Source organism: Lissotriton vulgaris, chromosome 3_1 (genome assembly GCF_964263255.1).
Source record: "Lissotriton vulgaris chromosome 3_1, aLisVul1.2, whole genome shotgun sequence".
Lineage (NCBI taxonomy): Eukaryota > Metazoa > Chordata > Amphibia > Caudata > Salamandridae > Lissotriton > Lissotriton vulgaris.
This window is the reverse complement of record NC_141689.1, coordinates 38,824,612-38,839,358: the sequence shown is the minus strand read 5'-3', so window position 1 is coordinate 38,839,358 and position 14,747 is coordinate 38,824,612. Positions and strand designations below refer to the sequence as shown.

The 14,747-nt window shown below is 39.1% G+C and overlaps 1 protein-coding gene across 6 annotated transcripts in view; it reads left to right on the top strand.

The window, feature by feature from the left end:
- The window catches only part of LOC147725885 (long-chain-fatty-acid--CoA ligase ACSBG2-like), a 405,988-nt gene that overhangs the window by 331,475 nt on the left and 59,766 nt on the right, over nt 1-14,747 (top strand). For all 6 annotated transcript variants that reach the window (XM_086960029.1, XM_086960027.1, XM_086960030.1 and 3 more), the window contains one exon: nt 12,907-13,046. In XM_086960029.1, coding sequence (XP_086816155.1) covers nt 12,907-13,046 — 140 coding nt within the window. The remainder of the gene's footprint in view (nt 1-12,906; nt 13,047-14,747) is intronic.

Here is a 14,747-nt window from a genome sequence, read left to right as displayed (position 1 = left end):
TCCTCACTGTCATGGGTAAGTAGTAATCCTCTTGCTATGATGAGTAAATGAGTTAGTAAAACTCTTCCTGTTGTCATGAGTGAGCAATAATCTCCTCACTGTCATGTGTGCGTGAGTTAGTAATTATCTTCTAGCTGTCATCTGTGAATGAGTTAGTAATAGTCTTCTCACTGTTATCAGTGAACGAGTGATAGTCTTCTCACTGTCATCAGTGAACAAGTAATTGCCTTTTTTAAGAGGGGCAGACAAGTTTTTTGTAGTAAGAACCTTTATTAAGTTCACAGGTACGACCCCCAGATACGTCCTCACACTGCAACTGCCAGCTCTTCTCTCCTGGTCAACTCAGAACAAAGCATCCTGGTTACCATGGGAGGAATGCTGAGCAAGTTGCCAATATACCATGTTAAGATGCAACCCATCTCCCTTCCTTAACAACCACAACAAATTATATGCAAGTTACAGCACAATAGAAACATATTACAAAATGGGAGAAACAGAAATACTAACATAAAAGATTTAACAACACTTTGCAATATGTAATGCATAAGGTATATCAATAGGTCACATAGACACTGTGCCATTTTGGAACCATCCTCACACGTGTGTCATTGTTTACATCATTACATCTTTTATCCAAATGAATATCACCTTCCTTTTCCAACCAGGCATTCATTTCCAATGTGTTGCACAAGGTTACACCTTTCCATCACTGAGCTAAACACTGTTACCACTAACTTTGGTTATACGCTTAGGTACAGACCATTTTGACAGACCTCTTTTTTGCAATTCCACACCGTACATTCTTACCCAATCTCCACCTGCAAAAATGCGAGTGTTCCTTTTCAACCTGTCGTTGTACACATACTTGTCCTGATGTTTCTTTACTCTACTCTCTAAACTATTATTGCATACAGTTCGTGAGAAATCCTTAAACATCCACCCAGGAGCAAACTTCGTGACTGGTTGCCTACCTTTGAGACATTTGAATGGGGACCCATTAGTGACTGAATGGGGTGTGGTTCGGTAGCTCCACAACATTTCCTTCAGCGCCTCCTTAAATATCCACCATTCTCCTCACATAATTGTACGCATTCTTTCATTACTCATTTGAATTTCTCCACAAGACCGTTTTCCCTGGGATTGTAAATAGCTGTGGTGTGATGAGTAATTCCCATCCTGTTAAGGTATGTCTGAAATTCATTAGATATGAATTGCGGACCATTGTCCATGATTAATTTATCTGGACATCCCTCTCTGCGAAAGATTTGGTCACAAAATGCAATGGTCTGCTGAGAAAATGAGTTGGAGAAATAGGTGACTCCTCTACCCTATGGGTTTTGTCACTGCACATGCATTCCATGCATTCATGTACATGCTCCTCTATGTTTTTGTCCATGCCTGGCCACCAAAAGGTTTCTCTAGCTTTCCTCTTCATACCGGATATACCACTGTGTCCTTCATGTAATAACTTCAGTGGTTTATTCTGCAGACTTTCCCGAACCACCAACCTACCACTTCTGCATAGCACACCATCCACAACTGAAAATACTGTCCAAAACTCTCCATTTTTTTTAGAATAAAGTTAGGGCCAGATGGATTTGACAATTCAACAATCAGCTCCTTGAAAATTGTATCATTGGTTACTGCATCCTTCCACTCATCACAAGTTATAGCTCCTTTACATGACTCAACTGCACTTGCTACCACACAATCATCATTGAAGTCTATATCATTATCATCGCATTTCAATGGTAAAAGTGATAAACAGTCAGCATTGACATTGCGAATGCCAGGAATATATTGTAGAGAGAAATCATATCCTTGAAGCCTGTATAGCCATTTGGCAATCCTGGGAGTTGCTTTTGCAGCTCCTTTTGTAGTAAACAACTCTATGGCTCTTCAAACTGTAGCAGCGTTCCCCTCCCCCCCCGGCGCCTTGAGACCCTCACGGGTGTGTAGTGCGCTTTACAAATGCTATGATTGATTGATTATGAGCAGTTTGTGGCCTGATCTGATTTCAAAACGTATGCCCCGTGTGTAATTCTTGAAGTAATTCACTCCCCACCAGCTTTCAAGTGCTTCTTTTTCAACGACCGAGTAAGTAGCCTCCGTACCCTCCAAGGTGCAGGATGTGAATGCTACTACTCGTTCATGTCCAAAGTGCTTTTGCATCAGCACTGCTCTCAGGCCATAAGCACTGGCATCCACTACAATTATTCTCTGATGCAAAGGATTAAATGATTTCAAGGAAACAGTCTTAACAATTTGTTCTTTGATGGAAGTAAAATCCCTTTGACAATCATCTCTCCTGTCAAACTTGACCCCTTTTTTTATTAATGTTCTGAGCCTATGAACTTTGTCTGCAAAATGTTGGACAAATTTGGAACAAACTTCTGCAAAACCCAGATAGGAGCATAATTGGTCCTTGTCTTGAGGTGATGGAGCTTTTGTAATGGCATCCTGCAACTTCTTTTTCGGTTTAACTTCATGCTTAAATAAGGTGTGCCCTAAATAATCAGTTTGTTTGACACCAAATTTACACTTCTTAACTCCCACCTTTAAACATGCACTTTGCAACTTCTCCAATGTTTTTGTTAATATTGAAACATGTTCAATGCAATTGGGCCCCCATCCTAGCACATTGTCCTGGAACACCAACACATTAGGTAACCCCTCCATATTTTACTCATTACTCTTTGAAAAACCACTGGGTAAGATGCTAGACCAAATGGCATTCTAATGAACTGAAAAGCTCCTTCCGGTGTGATGAAGGACGTAAGATGTTTTGAAGAGGAATGCAATTTGATCTGATGATAAGCATTAGACCGGTCAATCAATGAGAAATATGCAGCATTTTTTACTGAAGACACCATTTCATTGATGCGTGCTAATGGGTATCGGTCAAACAGAACATTACGATTGAGGTCTCTCAGGTCAATACACATGCATAAATTGCCATCCATTTTTTGTGCCAAAACTATCGGACTAAGCCATTCAGACGACTCAATGGGTTCTATAACTTGTGCATTACATAACCTCTGTAGTTCTAATTTCAACTTTTCTCTAAACGTGAAAGATACACTCCTTGCTTTGTGTACACACGGAACGTTGCTGTGCGTAAGTACAATGCAGTGTTAACATTTTTCTAAACACCCCAATTTTTCTTCAAATAATTTTGGAAATTTTGAGCTCCATTTAGTTATCTCAGAATCTTCAGTGGCCAATACTTGTTGTGGGTGATTAGGATCTAATGTGATGCCCAACATTTTTTGTTCACACCATCCCAGCAATGCTCTTCCCTTTTCAACTAAATATACCTTGCTAATCACTAGCTTTTCTTTCTGGGACAAGGTGCATTTGAAAAAACCTAACAATGGGAGTTTGATACCACAATACCCAACAGGTTCAACATGTGGTATACTCAATTGGTGACTTCCTAACCTCACCCTTGTGTTCTTATTAATAATGGTATAAGGGGAACAGGAATCAGCTAATACAGTTATTTTAGTACCATCAATGCCAAAGTCACATTGTGATGGATTGTAACTCTCAGATACATCATTGTGGCAATATCCTTCTTCTCTTTCTCTGTTGGAATTTTAATATGTCATTTCTGGAATTGTCTTATGTTTTAGAGTGTTACCTATGTAATGGAGAATGTGTTGTGACCTGTGTTCTAGATCAGAGAAGTGGTTGGAGCTGATCTGATCTAGACGCTTTACTCTGTGCTCCAGTGGGTCCTTGGATTTTACTTAAAATAAATCCCACTTTAAACTTCTCTTGCCTCCTCTGCTCTTTACAATGGCGGCGAGGACATTTTAAAGAAAATAATTGGACCCACTGTGATGCTATGCGTCTTTTTAATTTTTATTGAAATAATTTAAAGGAAACGGACCTACGTTACGATCCTTATCTGGAGTGGTTCGTGAAGCTGTCGACGGTAGTGCTTTCTTGAGACTTCCAAGGTACTGTCGTTTTAAAGTAATTTAAAGACTTTGAGTCGCTTTTCCTGAAGCGCCTCTGGGTCAGTTGGTCTGCTCGCGCTCCTGAACGTTTTCAGACTGATGACGTCCGTGATTCACAACGGACTACTGGAACGCATTGCTTTGTTGAAACGTAGCTCTTAGAGCACGCAACGTCACGGCCATTTTAAGATTACTTTTCTATTTGCTGAAACGCGTATGGAACGCAACGTAGCACGCTAGTTCATGGCCATTTTGAAATTGATTTTCGGATGATCAGCTGTTCTGTGTTAGCAGCGTCAGCGCTTATCGAGCAGTACAGCAAATTACTTCCGACGCCTGTCAAGTGACAACCGGCTGTTTTGAGTCATTTTCAAGCAGTATTTCTTGCGAATTCAGTGATTCGCTCACTTTTACTTAAAAATAATAATTTTTGAAAATCGAAAGGTCAAGGTGTGGTAAGCTGGTTCCTTCTTCATTACTCTATTTACTTCAGTGATGTGCACACTCTATTTACTTCAGTGACGTGCACACGTTATTCCTTATTCTCAGTGATGTGCACACTTTATTTCTTTTGAAAAGTGCATATTGCTATTCACTTCAGTGATGTGCACACTTTATTTATTTTGAGAAGTGCATTTTGATATTTACTTCAGTGATGTGCACACTTTATTTATTTTAAGAAGTACATATTGTTATCTTATCATTACTGTGGTCTGCACACATACAATTTTCAGTTTTTCTGTTTGTTTAGATAAGCGGTTGAAATGGCTTCATCTCAAATCTGCAATCAACCTTCTATATTTTTACAAATACCAGGGAAACCGAAGCTAAGGTGGAAAAAATGGTTTGACACATTTGAAAATTACATTGTTGCTATTGATGGTACTAAGTTTTCTGCTGAGAGGAAGAAAGCCATTCTTTTCAGTTATCTGGGCACAGCTGCTATTGAGGTTTTCAAGAACCTCATACCCATTGCACCACCAGTTGAAGGAGGTGATGGTTGGAATGTTTTTGTTGAAGCTGTGGATAGACTTGAAAAACAATTTGAAGATGAACCTAACGTTATGATTGAAAGACATTCTTTTCATAAGAGGAAACAGCTTGCAGATGAATCTGTTGAGGATTATATAGCAGCTCTGAGGGTGTTAGCTGCAAACTGCGAATTTGGTGCCTATGTTGATACTGCTTTAAGGGATCAATTTGTGTTTAATTGTGCAGCTAAAAAGGTACAAGAACAACTCTTAGCTTGTCGCAATCCTACTCTGGCAGAAGTAATTGATTTGGCCAAGGGGATTGAAAGATCTATTGAGTCTTCTAAAGTCATTGCTGCTAATGAAAACAAGAGTACTAATGACACCTCTGTTTGTGCTGTTCAAATGCGTAGTAAGAGTAATTTTCAGACTAATAGAATTTTAAGTTGTTTTAGGTGTGGCTCAAAGGCACATTTGGCGAATTCTCCAGATTGTCCTGCCCTTAAGAAAATATTTACTAAGTGTGGTAAGATTGGCCACCTTGCATCTTCTTGTAGGATTCAAAGGAAAGGTGGTAGATCTGACTCCGCTGTTACCAGTGTTTCTTGTATTCATGATGATTTGGAGAATTTAGTCATTACTATTTATGATGATTTCTTTGATAGTCACATAAATAGTATTTCTCTTCCCTTCAAAGCTCCTGTAGGGATAGTTCATGTTGGGGAGATTGCCTTTGAAGCTATGGCCGACTCTGGTTCACCAGTGACCATTTTATCAGATGTGTTCTTTTATGAAAAATGGAAAGGTGTCAAACTTGCTGAATCTGATATCAATCCTAAAGCTTTCGGTAATTTTAAAATCAAAATGTTAGGCTTCTTTGAAGATTCGTTAAAATTTGAGTCCCGTGTCATTTTTACCAAAATGTATGTTGCAATTGATGGGAAGAATATTGTTGGCTGGTATGATCTTGGTAAACTTGGCATTAATTTATGCCCTGGATCTGATCATCCAATTCAGTTGAGAGAAATGCCTGTTAACAGTATTTCTTTGGAATGTTCTATTTCTCCTATTCTCAATAGGTATAAGAATGTCTTTGAAGATGTTGTGGGTGAGGTCAAAGGTTTCTCACATAGGGTCAAACTTAAAAAAGGAGCTTTACCCGTACAACATAAAGTTCGCTTGGTACCTTTGGGTGTGAGAGACAAGCTTAAGTTGCTTTTGGACGGTCTCTGTTCTCAAGGTATCATAGAACCAACTGATAGCTCAGAATGAGTTTCGCTATCGTTATTGCCCTTAAAAAGAATCAAGAAATTAGGCTGTGTGTAGATCTTCGATCTCTCAATAAAAACATTGTAGTAGAAACGTATCCTTTGCCTAGAATTCAGGAGATGTTGGCTGCTGTCACTGGAGCAATTTTTTTTTTCAATTATTGATTTGAAGGCAGTGTACCATCAAGTCACTCTGGATCAGGATTCTAAAGATCTCACAGTGTTTATAACTCCGTTTGGGTTATTTAGATTCTTGAGGATGCCTTTTGGCCTGGCATCGGCTGCCAGCGTTTTCCAGAAATTAATTGAAAATGTGTTCAGTGGTGTTAAAGGTGTCCAGTCTTTTCAAGACGACATTTTAATTTTTGCTAAGTCTATCGATGAGCATAATGTTACTTTGAAAACAGTCTTAAAGATCCTAAGCAGCAAAGGTATGACAGTGAGCAAGGAGAAATGTAGACTTCTTGTTTAAGAAATTGACTATTTGGGTCATAAAATCACTCAGGAAGGGATTTTTCCTAAAAAGGACATAATTAGTAACCTTGAAAATGCCAGCAAGCCTCAGGACAAGGATGCTTTACGTTCTTTTCTTGGGCTAGGAGAATATTACGCGAAATTTGTAAAAGGATATGCTTTGGTTGTTGAACCTCTCAGACAGTTACTTAAAAAAGGTTCAAGATTCATTTGGACTGATGTCCATGATTCTGCTTTTCAGGGTGTCATTAAACTTATCTCCAATGCCCCGGGTCTTAAAACTTTTGATCCTGAGGGGAAGTCTTTTGTAACTGTTGATGCCAGCACGGTTGGTTTGGGAGCTGTTTTCACGCAGATGGTTAATGGCAAGGAGAGAGTTATTTCATTTATCTCAAGGGCTGTTAGAGGTGCAGAGGTTCATTATAGTACAATCGAGAAGGAGGCTCTAGCCTGTGTGTGGGCTGTGGAGAAATTGAAGAATTTTTTGTGGGGTAGGCCTTTTGTTTTGGTGACGGACTATAAACCGTTAGTCTATATGATGGATGGCGTGAGGTGTGGTAGCTCTTCCTCCAGGTTAGTTCGGTTGATTGAGAGACTGCAGGAGTTTAACTTTGAGATTCAGCATATTCCTGGTGGAAAGAATTTTGCTGCTGACTGTTTATCTAGGTTACCTCCACTTGGTGATTCCGGTGATGATGTCACTGATCAGCATGAGTGTGTTGTGGCTGCTGTGGATGCTGTGGAGTCTAGCAATTTTGGTATTGATGTGAATGAATGGAATGATTATGCTTGTAAAGATAATTTGTTAGCTAAGGTCAAGTCTTATGTTGTTAATGGATGGCCTTCTATTAAACATATTGAATCTCCTTTAAGGAGTTTTGCACAAGTTGCGAACGAGTTATCCATTGAAAAAGGAATTTTGTTGAGGAATGAATAATTTGTTCTACCAGGTAGCCTTAGAGAAAAGATTAGCACATTCTGGACATCCTGGTGTTTCTGGTACAAAGAGGATACTTAAGTGTCACTATTGGTGGCCTGGATTGGATACCTTTGTCGAGAAGTTTATCAACAACTGTGCGGTGTGTGTTAGGTCTGACAAGCATTGGAAGGTGTCTACTGAACCTCTGTCAGTTTGTGAGGCTCCTACTGGTACATGGGAAAGGCTTTCTATTGCCTTTTCTGGACCTTCTGACTGTCTTGGCAGGGAGAATAGGTTTTTAATTGTTCTGGTTGATGATTTTTCTAAGTGGTTACATTATTCTTTTGTAGAGCATCCTAGTACTGATGTGGTCATTAGTTTCCTGGACAATGTTTTCAGGATTGAAGGGGCACCTATTTCCATTAGGTCTGACAATGGTGTTCAGTTCATCTCAAGCAAAATGGTAACGTTTCTTGGAAAGTGTGGAGAGTCTGCTAAGAGGGCTCCTCTTTATAGTCCACGTTCAAATGGTCAGGTTGAGAGGGCCAACAGATTTTTTAAGGAGGGGATCCAAGCTGTTTTGGAGAGTAATTTGGACGTTTTTGACTTTTTAAAAGACAACATTTGGAGTTATCATCCCACTCCCAATTCCTGTACAGGGGTTTCTCCTTTTTGTCTCATGAGAGGCAGACAAGCCAGATCTTTATTTTTACCTCAATTAACAAGAGCTATTTGTCTGGAAGTTTTGAGTTTTCTATCTCTAAAGCTAGAGATAACATCACCTCTGCACGGTTGTCTGGAAAATCTTATCATGATGGGTTTCATCATTGTAAGAACAAGGTTATAAATGTCGGTGATTGGGTTAGGATTTTTAATCCCTCTCACACACCCAAAGGTATGTCCAAGTTCAGTAAGCCCTTTATGGTGGAACAAGTTTCTGATTCCACTGTTTTTCTCAAGGGCAGAGGGTGGTGGAGTAAAAGTTCTGTGGTTGTTCTAAAACCTGGCCAAGAACTTTTTTTTGATAAAAGGGAAGATGGTGTGGATGATGTCTGGTTTGATGACTCATGTCCTAGTCCATTACCTGAGGAACAGTTGGTTTCTTTGGGTGGTGGTCTTGGTTCTGCTCTTGGCTCAGAGTCTGATCCCATTTTGGATTCACCTGTTTCTGTTCATGATGCTGTTTCTAGTTCTTCTGTTCTAGATCCACATGTTTCGCTTAAGAGATGTGCTAAGTTGCCTAAGAGATTTGATGACTATGTTTTGGATTAATCTTTCTTTCATTTGTTTTTCTTCTCTTTTGTTTTATTTTATTTTTATTTTATTTTGTTTTTCTGTAAAAAAGATACATGTGGTAATATCCTTCTTCTCTTTCTCTGTTGGAATTTTAATATGTCATTTCTGGAATTGTCTTATGTTTTAGAGTGTTACCTATGTAATGGAGAATGTGTTGTGACCTGTGTTCTAGATCAGAGAAGCGGTTGGAGCTGATCTGATCTAGACGCTTTACTCTGTGCTCCAGTGGGTCCTTGGATTTTACTTAAAATAAATCCTACTTTAAACTTCTCTTGCCTCGTCTGCTCTTTATAATCATTTATTTCATTGTCGCAAATAACCATCACTTCAGCTTCCCCTTCATTTTCAGAATTTTCATCCTCAGAATTTTCTCAAATGGTGTTCACAGCTAGCTTCCATTTTGGGTTAGATAAGGATCCTGCTTTACACATGCGTGCTAAGTGACCAATCTTTTTTCATTTGTAGCATTTTCCGTTACCTTCAAAACATTTTTCAGAATCCGCAGTGTGTCTAGTGCTGCAACATCTGTAACACACTTTATTATTCTTAGGAATCTTAGTGATTTTGTTATTGCTTTCCTTTTTCAATGAATTTTTTTCAAGAGCACATACTTTGGTATTGACAGGTTTTTCTGAGCTTAATTCCTTGACATACTTTGAAGTATTCTCAACTCGTCTTGCCACTTCTATAGTTTTTTGTAGAGAGGGATCTTTCATATCTAGTAGTCTCACTTGAATTTTAATATTACTTGTTCTGTTTATAAATTGATCCCTTATGATCTCCTCGTGAAGGTCTCTAAATTTACAGGTGGCTGCAAGTGTTCTTAAAACAGAAATATTTTGCTCCACAGACTCTCCCGGTAATTGAGATTGAGAAAAAAATGTATGCCTTTCTACAACTATGCTAATCTTTTTGCCATAGTTTTCTTCTAATGCCCTTATTACCTCAATATACTCATCAGTGGGAACTATCTCATCATATTGCAACACCTCTACAACTTCCTCACCCTCCTCTTTACTTTCACCTTTGTTTGCTTTCTCACTTATAATCACTTGATTTTTTTATGTTTTAATGGGTAAAGTCTTTAATACCTTCTTGCCCTCTATTCCTAAATTGTGTTTAAGCAATGCCAGTTTCCTGGAGGCTATAAAATCTTCCCCATCAATAGCTTCTAAATAAGTCTCAAAGGACTCTATCCAATCTTCCCATGGTAAAACAGGCTCTCCCGGGTTCTTTTAAAACTTAGGTGGAGCTATGATGGATGACATGTCCCTAATGGTAGTGTTACTTTTTTTCTGAATAATGAATATGAACAATAAGTTGCCCACAATACTATACACACTATAAGTATTGAGTATACAGTAATAATAGTAATATTGTACTGGAGATAGTATCTGGAAAAAAGTGATTAAAAAAACAAGCTTACAAAATTAACGTGGTCACCGTTGTTCAATTGTTCACCTCCAAATTCCCGATTTCCTCCTTGCGATCGCGTTGTAGTGCTCCAGTCTGTTTCACTTCTAATCATCTTTTTTCTCTACTTGTGATCGTGTTGTGGCGTATTCACTCTGGTTGTCATAACAACCACATGTTGTAAGCTGCCAGCGTCGATAACGCCGCATGTCACAACGCAATGCTATACCCAGACTGCATTGCGTATGTGTGACAAGTTGGAACTTCTTCGTAGAGCTTCCGATGACACACGCAACAGGGACGAAATGCACACCAGCACGAGCAGCCGCCGGTAAGCCGATTTTAAAAACTAACAAGATGAATGGGATGCTAACACAGGAGCTCCCACTGTAACTGTATACTCGTAAAGTGACTGATTTTGGCCACCAGGATTCACGCAGTTTTGGAGATAAATACGGTTATCCACATAAACTCAGTTTTCACACGCTTGCAATTTTCACGCAGCTTTCACACATTGTATATTTCTCTTTTTTTTTGTTTTTTTTAACCTTGCGCTAAGATGCTTTCAGCAGTATTGACGCTTCAATTCAGCCGTATATAAACTCATAGCGCAGTCAGCATTCAGGCAGTTTTATACGCAGTTCATGCCGGTTTCACAGCATACTTACTAACAAGGACGTCGCTCACTTCCACGTTATGTGACTCTTACCCTGGGCTCACGGAATAATAGATAGCGTTGATAGGTTTACGATCCAGCTGATTCTTCTCTAGATGGTCTTGTTGTAGGAGGTCTTCAACAACATTTCACCATCAGCACATCGTGGATAATGTCGAGTAAAAATCCAATCAATCCTTACTCGTCTAGAGGTTGATAACACACAGCCTCTGCTCAGTGTGCCCTCATGGAAAATTGCATCCCATCCTCGTCCCCACTTTTAAGAGGCGCAGACAAGTTATTTGTAGTAAGACCTTTTATTAAGTTCACAAGAACACCCCCCAGACACGTCCTCACACTGCAACTGCCAGCTCTTCTCACCTGCTCAACTCAGAACAAAGCATCCTGGTTACCATGGGAGGAATGCTGGGCAGGTTGACAAGATACCATGTTAAGATGCAACCGTCTTCTCACTGTCATGAGTAGATGATAATCTCCTCACTGTCATGGGGGAATGTGTTAGTAATTATCTCCTCACTGTCATGTGCACTTTAGTTAGCAATAATCTCCCTGTTGTCATCGTGAATGAGTTCATAATAATATCACTGTCATTATCAAGTAATATCCTCCTTGCTGTCATCAGTGTATGAGTTTGTAATAATCTTCTCATTGTAAGGAGTAAATAATAATCTCTTTGCTGTCCCGAGTATGTAATAATGGCACTGACATGAGCATGAGTTGGTAATAATCTCTTTGTGGCCATCATTCACTGAGTTACTAATAACCTCTCTTTCATGGCAGAGTGAGTTTGTAATAATCTCCTATCATGGATGAGTGAGTTATGTAATCTTTGTTGGATGCCTTTGTTGCTGTCTCAGGATTTAATTGTGGCTTTAGTACTTGGGTGTGGCCAAGTTGGAGTTTGTAATTCTCCATTACAGACTAGAAGAAAACACCACATCTGCCGAAAAAGGCTGAGTTGCACACTCATTCCTTGTTACTTCAAGTTGATATTGTTGATTGTTATCCACAGAGAGCAATATGGTATGGGGCCAAGACTGACAAAAATCAAAGACTGTTGGGTAGGTTTAGAGTTTCGAGGTCAGATCACATACATTGGGAGGTTGCATATGAATTGCAGAGTGATTGGTAAACAATTATTGAAAATGTGGCGGAAGATTTACAAAAAAAGTTTAGGTCTCAGAGATGCACCAAATTCAGCAGTGCCACGCGCAACTATTTTTAAAATGCAGGGATGAGCTGTATTTCAGAAGAATATGGTGCAAGTAGGCGTGCGCCGTATTCTTGTGAAATAACGCTCAACGTAGCCTTTAGTGACGGTGCAAAAAAGCTGCCTAACACTAGTGCAGGCTCCTTGCTGCCATGTTGTAAGCGCGCCTGCACTGCAGGGGTGATTGTTTATTTGCAGGAGGGGATACCTTCCTGTACATAAACAAGCAATAAAGGTGATGTGCGCTTTCTATTTGTGTCACAGAACAAAGCACACATGGACAGAGCAAAAAACGAGGTAGGAATTATAAAGTTTCTCCTCGCATTGCCCTTTTAATGCCTGTTAATCCATGACATTCGTTTTTAGAGCTGCCTCAGTCTTGTAAATCAGAGGCAGCTTCAAAAAGCAATGGGTGATGCGGTGGAAGGCCCACAGCAACACCCATTGCACTCCCCTCTGCTGCAGAGGACTGCGGAAGAAAAGGGAATATTTAAAAGGTGGCATTAAGCCACGTTAAGTGGCTTACCGCCACCTTGTAAATATGGGAAATGAAGCTAGGAGCATAACAAAAAGTGTTGCTCTGGTGGCAAGACTGTGATGATGTTCATTTCCTTTTTTGTTGGGTCATTGTCATCACAAAGTAGTTGAACAAGTTACAAAAACTTCACTCTTTTGAATAGATAATGTATAATTGGTGTTTGTCTCTGATTGCAGAACTGGTTATCACATCAGGAGGCAAGAACATTCCCCCAGTCCCAATAGAGAACGCTCTGAAAACTGAGGTTCCCATCATCAGTAATGCTGTGTTAGTAGGCGACAAGAGAAAGTTCTTGTCTATACTGATAACCCTGAAGGTAAGTACAGTTTGCCTATCCTGAAAGTCTAATGTGAAAGATAAGACATTCTTCATATGCATCAAACTAAAAAAAAGGGCGAAACTGTCTTTCTGATCACATTGAAGACTAGAAGGAAGAGATTGCACATTCCCTTCACTCTACAAGTAAGGTGGAACGACACATGCATGCTGGTTTCTGTTCAGGTGGAAAGAGTGAGTGCTTGGACAGAATGTCAGTTTAAAAATATTGGGAGACAGAAATATCATAAATTAAATATTGTGACACACAAATATTGCAATACACAAATATTGTTGACAAGAATATCATTTGTTATGGTAAGTAATATCGTTGTCAATATCATCAATGTTTTAATTTCGTTTTCACTATCACAATCATTAAAAATATGATTTTTTAAAATTATTTCAATGTGTTTTAGGTGATATAATAATTTTTGCGTTATAATTGTTTATATAAATGTTATTAATTGTTTGTAAAGTATAGCTTATCATTTTAAATGAAATTTAAACACAGATCTGTGTTTTTGCATGTTTACATAAGTGTATATTTATATATATAGTAGTAATATTAGTAGAATATATGTTTTCTACGGTAGGTTACATTTATATATTGAACTATTAACATTTACTACTTTAAACTATCTATTTTAAAATAATCAATATTTGTATCTATTTCTGAATGATATTAGTGTCTACAATATTTGTTTTCAGATATTTTTGTACTTACTATGAAAAGTATAGAAGCATAATAATGTTGTAAAGGATATTTTTGTCAACGATATTATTTGCCACAATAGGGTGTCAGTGATCCGAAGTGCAGTGCTCACCTTTTCTGATCACTCTTTAGGACACCTCAGATAGAAGTACAAAGCTTGTCTGTGCTGATCACTAGAAAGGTATGATGGTCAAATTTCTTCATGCTCATCCATGCTGATCACTTCTAAATTAGGAGGACAGAGTGTGTCACTCTGATGTCCATTTGGTCATTCCTCAAATTGTTGGGCAAGACTTGGCCATGCTAGTTATTACTTATTTTAGAACATCAACATTGTCCCTAGTGATCTTTTCTCAGGTAGAAGGGTAGAATGTGTCCACGCTGATTACTCCTTAGGTAAGAACATCAACGTCATTCCATAGTGTTCTCTTCTCAGGTAGATGGGTAGAACGTGTCCACGCTGATTACTCCTCAGGTAAGAACATCGTCATTCCATAGTGGTCTCTTCTCAGGTAGAAGGGTAGAACGTGTCCACGCTGATTACTCCTCAGGTAAGAACATCGTCATTCCATAGTGTTCTCTTCTCAGGTAGAAGGGTAGAACGTGTCCACGCTGATTACTCCTCAGGTAAGAACATCGTCATTCCATAGTGTTCTCTTCTCAGGTAGAAGGGTAGAACGTATCCACGCTGATTACTCTTCAGGTAAGAACATCATCGTCATTCGATAGAGGTCTCTTCTCGGGTAGAAGGGTAGAACGTGTCCAAGCTGATTAATCCTCAGGTAAGAACATCAACTTCATTCCATAGTGATCTCTTCTCAGGTAGAAGGGTAGAACGTGTTCATGCTAATTACTCCTCAGGTAAGAACATCAACGTCATTCCATAGTAATCTCTTCACAGGTAGAGGGTAGAAAGTGTCCATGCTGATTACTCCTTAGCTAGGAACATTAACATCATTCCATAGTGCTCTCTTCTCAGGGAGAAGG